Source organism: Scyliorhinus canicula, chromosome 13 (assembly GCF_902713615.1).
Source record: "Scyliorhinus canicula chromosome 13, sScyCan1.1, whole genome shotgun sequence".
Lineage (NCBI taxonomy): Eukaryota > Metazoa > Chordata > Chondrichthyes > Carcharhiniformes > Scyliorhinidae > Scyliorhinus > Scyliorhinus canicula.
In genome coordinates, this window is record NC_052158.1 from 41,833,870 (window position 1) to 41,842,188 (window position 8,319).

At 45.9% G+C, this 8,319-nt stretch overlaps 1 protein-coding gene across 2 annotated transcripts in view; it reads left to right on the plus strand.

Annotated features, from left to right (window-relative positions):
• LOC119976518 overlaps positions 1–6,987 on the plus strand; it is a 43,307-nt gene extending 36,320 nt beyond the window's left edge. For both annotated transcript variants that reach the window (XM_038817062.1, XM_038817064.1), the window contains exon 3: positions 904–6,987. In XM_038817062.1, coding sequence (XP_038672990.1) covers positions 904–4,685 — 3,782 coding nt within the window. In that variant the 3' untranslated portion in view covers positions 4,686–6,987. The remainder of the gene's footprint in view (positions 1–903) is intronic.
• The last annotated feature ends 1,332 nt before the right edge of the window (positions 6,988–8,319 follow it).

Genomic DNA, 8,319 nt, shown 5'->3' on the forward strand with positions numbered 1-8,319 from the left:
CCCCCCAAAATGCCGGAACACACCCCCCCCCCCAAATGCCGGAACACCCCCCCCCCAAATGCCGGAACACACCCCCCCCCAAATGCCGGAACACACCCCCCCCCCCAAATGCCGGAACACACCCCCCCCCCCACCCACCCCCCCAAATGCCGGAACACACCCCCCCCCCAAATGCCGGAACACACCCCCCCCCCCCAAATGCCGGGTCTGTCTCTCTCCTCCTTATCCTCCAAAAAACGCCGGGTCTCACCACTTCCGCAGCTGGTGAAACTGACGCGTATCGCGTCAGTCAGCTGCTAGCCCCTCCGGGAACGGAGAATAGCGGCCTTAAAGAAGGCCCCGACGCCGGAGTCATTAACACCGATTTTTCTCGCCGGAAACCCGCGTTACGACGGGCAACGGAGAATCCCGCCCTACATTTGTTATTGCAATAGTTCCAGTGCATGATTTTACAGACTTTGAGGTTATCTATTGGCACATGATAATGTAGCAGTTTTAGCTTAATTAACAAGTGTTAGCTATAGTTGCAAGCGGCTCCCACATTTCATCTCCTGTCATCCGGCCATGCGCCTTGTTTCTCAAGGCTGTTTGGCTTATAGTCATGAGTCGGCTCACGACTTCAAATATCACTCCCTTCTCTGAGTAAGTTCATTCTCCTTCAATGGCTTCAATAACACATTCCTCTACTTTGTGATTTTCCACTAATGTATCCCAGTCATTCTGGCTCTTTCTAGCTATTAACCCTTGCTTCACATCCTCAGTTACTGCACCTTTTATCACAGTCTCTGGTTCACCTCTCTTCATAGCTCTCAGGCTCTGAGTTGTTGTTCCTTTTATCCTCACCTCATGTCTCTCATGATCTACAATGGAAAATGAATGTTAAGGTCAATTTTTCTCTTGTAGGTTTAACACTGTGGGAATTGAAGGCACTGCAGACTGACCTGAATGTTCAATCTCAGCCTAATACTGAGTTTCACATCATCGCTTCTGACTCTATTGAAACAAAAGCATCTGCACTGAATGTGAACGGATCACTGAGAGCAAGTTTCTTAGGTGGATTGATCCAGGTGAAAGGATCTGCAAAATATCTCAGTGACACAAAGAGATCAAAGCAGCAGGCCCGAGTGACCCTTCAATATCAAACAACAACCAGGTTTGAGCAGCTGACAATGAGTCACTTAGGGAGGCAGAATGTAACACACCCGTATGTGTTTGATCAGGGAACAGCAACTCACGTGGTTACAGCAGTGCTGTATGGAGCTCAGGCTTTCTTTGTGTTTGATCAAGAGGTTTCTTCGTCAGAGAACGTGCAGGATATTCAGGGTAACCTGGAAGTTATAGTTAAAATTATTCCTGGGATCGCAATTGAGGGTCAGGCCTCCCTAAAAATGACAGATGAACAAAAATCCAATTCCCAGAAATTCAACTGCACCTTTTATGGGGATTTCTCCCTGGAAAACAATCCCACCACATTCCAAGATGCCATTAACATCTACAGAACCCTCCCAAAGTTACTGGGACGGGATGGAGAGCACACAGTGCCCATGAGAGTCTGGCTCTACCCACTCAACAAACTGGACTCCAAAGCTGCTCAGCTGGTACGAGACATCAGTGTCGGACTGGTCAATCGCTCCCAGTCTGTGCTGGAGCAGCTCAATGAGGCAGTGATGAGATGCAATGATATGATGAGAGACAGTGTCATTGTTCAATTTCCAGAGATTGGGAACAGGATAATGAAATTCCGTGAGATGTGTCTGGAGCACAAATTGGTTTTCCAGAAGACTTTAGCCAGAGTTTTACCATCTATCCGTGGGGGTGGAGTGGAGGAAGGGTTACTGGTGGATATTTTAAAGAACAAGGAACAGTCACCATTCAAACACCAGTCACTGATCAAATGGCTGGATGACCAGGAGAGGGAAATGAATGTGGTGAAATCTTATCTCTCAATATTGAAAGATATACACGTTGTGAAATCAAGGAGTGATTTGGATAGAGAAATTTTGGATTCACAGACAGAGTATGTGGTCTGTTTCACATTCACATCACTGCATCAAGAGGATTTCTATCTGTCAGAAGCAAACAGTTACCTACAATCTCACACAGCTGAGAAAATGCAGATCCCAAATCCTGCTGACCAGGTTAGTACAGAACATCACACCCAGCAGTGGTTTAACTCAGTGTCTGTATCCCAGAAGATGAGGGAGCGCTCCTGCTTATTCCTGGATTTTTCCACAGCCAACAGAGCGCGAGGGAAAACAAAGTTCATTGTTGCTTCTGTGCAGGATGACAGTAATGTGGGAGCATCAATTTACCTGTATGAGAGAGGTTTTGTGGTCAGTCACTGCTTCGAACCCCCATCACAGCCGGAGAGACCTGTGGTTAGTGGAACAACACATGACAGTGTGACCCTCCAATTCCAGCCACCGAGATACGGAGCTGGTGAGATTGTTGGGTACAGGGTGGAGTACCGAGCTACCCAACAGGAGGAATGGACAACTGTGGATACATCCGATACATCCAAATCCTTCACAATATCCAGGTTACAGCCACACCAGGAATATCATTTCCAATACAGAGCAGTGACCAAGGCAGGGGTCAGCATGGTCAGTGAGAGTTACAGTGTCACCACACTTCCTACAAGTCCACCTGGTAAACCTTTAACACTCCAGGTTTACTGGTATGATGCAACATTCACGTGGAACAAGCCGACTGAGATTGGAGCTGGTGTTGATCTAGTTCAGTACAGGATAGAATATAGAGAAGAAAATACAGTTACTTCCAGCACAGAGAATGGATTATGGGAGGAAATAAGGACAACAGATAGTAAATGTCGTTATACTTTAGAGGGATTGAAACCCAAGACATCCTACAGAGTGCGAGTGTCGGCTGTCTGTGGAGAAGGAGGTTCCAGTGAACCAAGTGATGAGGTTTTAATAAAAACAGAAAATGAACCAACGAGACTGGCTGAGAAACTTCGCAGAGAAAGTACATTAACAGCCAATGGGAACCCTTCCATTTACACCCTCCCCTTAAAGAAGAAGAAACTTGACAAGGATGGACACCGTGTAAAATGCTCCTTTGGAAAACCAACCACAACACACAGTGCCAGGACAATAATGGTTCTTGGAGCAACAGGAGCAGGAAAAACAACCCTCATCAATGGAATGATCAACTACATCCTGGGTGTGGAATGGGAGGACAATTTCAGATATAAATTAATAGATGAAGGAACAGGAAGATCCCAGGCTGAAAGTCAGACATCCTCAATCGCTGCCTATGAACTCCACCATCGAAAAGGATTCCAGATTGATTACTCTCTCACTATCATTGACACACCGGGATTCGGAGATACCAGGGGGATAACCCGAGATAAACTGATCACTGATCAGATCCGAGAGTTCTTTACTTCCCCAGATGGTATTGATCAGATTGATGCCGTGTGTTTTGTTGCTCAAGCCTCATTGGCTCGTCTGACACATGCACAGAAATATGTCTTTGATTCAATTCTTTCCATTTTTGGTAAAGATATTGCTGAGAACATCCAAATCCTGGTGACATTTGCAGATGGACAGGTTCCCCCCATTCTGGAGGCCATCAATGTTGCTGAGGTACCGTGTCCCAAAGATAAAAAAGGTTTTCCAGTTCACTTCAAATTCAACAATTCAGCCATATTTGCTCAAAGTTTAGCTTCTGGAAACTCTGCCAATAAGAGGAGCTCTGATGACAGCGAAGACGAGGAAGAGAACGATAACTTTGATGCAATGTTCTGGAAGATGGGATCAAACAGTATGAAGAAATTCTTTAGAGCTCTAAACAAAATGGAAGCAAAGAGTTTACTCTTAACAAAGGAGGTCCTGGTGGAGCGTCAGCAGCTGGAGGCTGCGATCGCGGGATTACAGCCTCAGATCACAGCAGGTCTGACAAAACTGGAGGAGATCAGGAAGACAAAACAGGCTTTGAACCAACACCAGGTCGATCTGGATGCAAATAAAGATTTTGAATATGACATTGAATTCATAATTCCAGTCCAGATAAACATCAGTGGGAGCGGTAGTTATATAACCAACTGTCAGAAATGTCGCTTCACCTGTCACTATCCCTGTGGAATCCCTAATGATGATGGTAAAAGGGGATGTGCAGCAATGGGCAGAAATGGTCGCTGCACAGTCTGTCCTGGTAACTGTATTTGGAATGATCATTTCAACCAAAAGTACAGATTTGAATATGAAACCAGAAAGGAGAAGAGGACATACAGTGAGCTGAAGGAAAAGTATGAAAAGGCATCTGGTGAAAAGATGACACAGCAGAACATCATGGAGAAACTTCAGCAGGAATTTGATGATGTTCAGGATGTCGTGTTGGAACTGATTGAAAAATCATCACAAAGCATTTTAAGACTTGAAGAAATCGCTCTCCGACCAAACCCATTATCAACCCCAGTTTACATTGATTTGCTGATTCAATCTGAGAAAGAGGAGGCTAAACCTGGGTTCATGGAGAGAATCCAGTCCCTGAATGAAGTCAAGAAACAGGCTCAGTTAATAGCAAAAGTTTCTGGGAAAGAGGAGCTGTTTCCAGAGGAATGGAAAGAATATCAAGCTGTAAAGAAAAGGCAAAAGGAAAGAAAAGGATTGAAAGGAATGGTGTCTGCTGTGTGCCAATGGATCACTCAGAAAACCAATTAACTTGGAGGTTGTTGATAAATCTTAATATCATACAACTGTTTCAAAGTTGGGACGCTGATGTTTCACCCAGTTGATTTTTATGCTTTAACTTTACTGATTGGACTAACTCTATCCAGCGTTCTCCTACATGGAGAACAGCTGCTTTGCTCATTAATTAACCTAACTATATCCAGAGGTTCCAAGCTGGAGAACTCCGTTCTCTTGGTTGATCGAATCAATTCTACATCGCTGATCTAAATAACTCTCTAGGGTACAGAATCTTTTTTTATTGTTGTAAACTTCAGCATGACCGACGTGGAAGAATTACGATTCTTTGAACTTGTTGGCTAAATGGAAAAACCCACCCTGTAAATTGCCAAATTGACAATGTGTTCAAATGATCACATACCAGAGACCTTTTTGTCTGCTGGTGCGAGAAAACTCCAATAAACTGCCATCAGAAGCCAAAGAGATGAAAAGCTTATTTTTGGTTGCCAGAAGGGTGAGACATGGAAAATCTTCATTTTCCAAATCAAAAGAAAAACAAAGAGATCTATTTTCAGGAGAAGAGCAGCAATTCTCTGGATAAAGCGACATCAAAGGCAGAAGATGACAGTGAGGGAATAATCCAGAGAAAGAAAGCTTGTGGCAGTTAAAATATTGCAATAGGCTGGATTAAGAAGAAAGTGGAAGTCTAGAAATATATGGAGAAAAAAAGCAGCTGGACCAGAATTCATTGTCCACCCTCAATTTCCCTTGAGACCGATGCAGTCCATGTCAGTGTTGTCCCAGTTTTCAATTGTAACGCAGTGAGTTTGGAGTGAAAAGGAGAAAAATGGTTACAAAAATAAAGCAGTGGAGGATCGTCTGGTTACTGATCACTGCAATGAGCTGGATCAGGGAGATTAATGAGAAACTAAAAACAAAGGGTGGAATTTTCCTAAAGAATGACAAAGGGCGCGATCTTCCTTTGCCAGCTATTCATGCTTCTGGTCCTGTCGACGGCGCACCTCTTCCAATGGATTTCCCGGTGGAGTGGGGTGGATTCAATGGGAAATTCACTGGCAAACACGCCACAGGGAGGCCAGAAAATCTCGCCAGGAGTGTCATTTTCAGCAAGAAAATCGGTGCGATTCCCACTGTCTTCAGCAACACGAGTCAGACTGCAATTTTCAGACACTTGAATTTGTTTTCCCCCATGTGAAATACGCCATACCAAATGGAGGAGTCCGAAAGCCTTTTGTGACACGAAATGTTGCTGGCAATTCAGGCCACCACTGCAAGGGTGACATCCGCAGTGGAAAGCCTGGGGCAACAGATCAGATCCATGATGGGAGAACGTCGAAGCATGGCTCAGTCCCTGAGGATCCTGGCTGAGGGGTTTAACTGCATGGTGCAGATCAGCATGACCTGCAGGATTATCAGCCCCAGATGGCATTGAGCTCACTCCAGCTTCCCCTCCATCCCCTGGAGTAACTCAGCGGCCTATGAGCACCCCGAGGGAGGAGGATCTGCTGGAGCATATCCCAGGGAAGCCTGGGAGTGTCCACCCAATCTGAATACCCCTTTCCTGAGACCAGTTCAGCAGACAGAACAGGGCGACACGGCAATACTGATGTTGTGGGAACATTTTGTGTTTTGTAGCTCTTTGTGCAAAACAGTAGTTGAAGTCAGATTTAGAAAGAAGGTTTTAGACAAAAGGTACTCATTAGCTTATATGCCTGTATAAGAGGCAATTTGTAGGAATAGATAGTGTATACACAATGCTTGTGATTATGTAACCCAAGAATTACTAATATCAGAAAGAACACAAAATGGCTGTTAGCTGAACTCGCCACTACCTGAACAATCATTAGCTGGGTTAAGTTACAAACTGTATAAACAACCTCTTTGAATGGGACCCAGATGTGGGTATTTCTAGGGAGTATTAACAGCCACTGATAACAGCTCCACAGGACAACAAGCACAATGTATCCTCAATGGCTCAAGGTCTCCAGATGCAGGCAGGAGACATAACTTTATGTTAGTTTTGAGTGACTTCTGCATGAAGTTAGGGGTAAGACACCAACCCACTTTAACCATATATGACCCAAACTGGGATACTAAGAAAATTGATTGACTGCATATATAATGAATTGTGACATGAATAAAGCTGATTGGTTGTATGTAAATGTGAGTACGAGCTAACTCCGCCCTTTGAATCTGTATATTAACCCAATGTGAACCTTAGCTCAAGCGAGAAAGTGCGCTGACAAAGACTGAGGAGTCTAAGGCCTTTCTCCCAGAGCTCTGATATAATAAACTGCTTCTTTACTCATTCAAAGGTCTGCTTGTGAATATTTTCACCCAACAACTGCCACCTCCCGAAAGTAGACCGGGGACCTCCAGGCCCCAACCCTTCAGAGGATGCCCACCAAAGGTATCACAAGCAACAGGGCGTGGAAGGCAGCCGGCCACCTCCACCTCAGCATCCTGGGAATACAACTAGAAATCGTGGGAGGGTACCCAAGTGTAAAGAATTGTAAGGGCACAGCGTGGGCACGGGTGAAGCTAGGCACAGCTAGTTGGGGATTATTATCATACCTTGTCACATCTGCACATGTCATTGTCGTGAATATTATTGCTCTTCACCTTCAGGCCTCACATTCTTCAACCCTCCTCCCAGTGCATAGTCTTTCTCCCCATCTGGACACAGCTCTTCTTACTGACCTTCAATTGGGTTGGGTCCACTCATCATAAACGTTTCATTTGTTATGATACGAATAGGCATGAATCAGTGATCTCCAGACACCTCTAATTCCCCCTCTTTGTGCTGAGGGACAAAGGAAGTTAGGGCTGAACCTCACTCAGACATGAGCCAGGGAGTAAGCCAGATGGCCGCAAACAGACAGGAGTCAGAGAGAAGCAATTGCTCAGGAACATCACACACCTCACGGCGAGTTGTCATCACCCTGCTGCGCTGACTGGGCAACTGGGCTGCAGGCACTCAAAGATCCCCCAGCCCCAACACCTTGTTAAGTAAAGTTTCTACAACCTTCATCCCATGGTCGCGGAGGGGTCATGACAGACTGAGGGGGGAAGGGGCTTGTTGCACTGTTGGACAACATGCTGGTCATACTGCATGAAGCAGGAAGCGATGAGGGCATCTCTGATCCTCCTGCCTATGTGCACCCTCGTCCTTGCCTGGCCTTCATCGTCTAGCTCCTCATCGGCCTCTTCATCAACTCCCTCCTGGACGTTCTCCTCTTCCGATGCCACGTGTCGCTCCTTCAGGTGTTCCCATGAAGGTTGTCGCCTTGCTGCTGAGGCAGGTCATGTATGGCACAGGAGACCACCACAATGTGGGAGACTCTGTGCGGGCTGTACTAAAGGGCCCCTCCGGACCAGTTGAGGCAGCGGAAATGAGTCTTGAAGAGGCCAATGTACCACTCTATCACAGACCGGGTTGCACTGTGAGCCTTGGTGTACCATGCTCTGCTCCGGTCTCTGGCCTCTGTACTGGCATCATCAGCCAAGGTCAGGGGTTATCCCTTGTCCCCTACAAGCCTTCCCTGCAGCTGGAGTGACCCTAGAAAATTCCAGGGATTTGTGATTGCCCAAGGATGCACGGTGGGATTCAAATCCGGGTCCCCAGAGGATTACTTTGGGTCTCTGG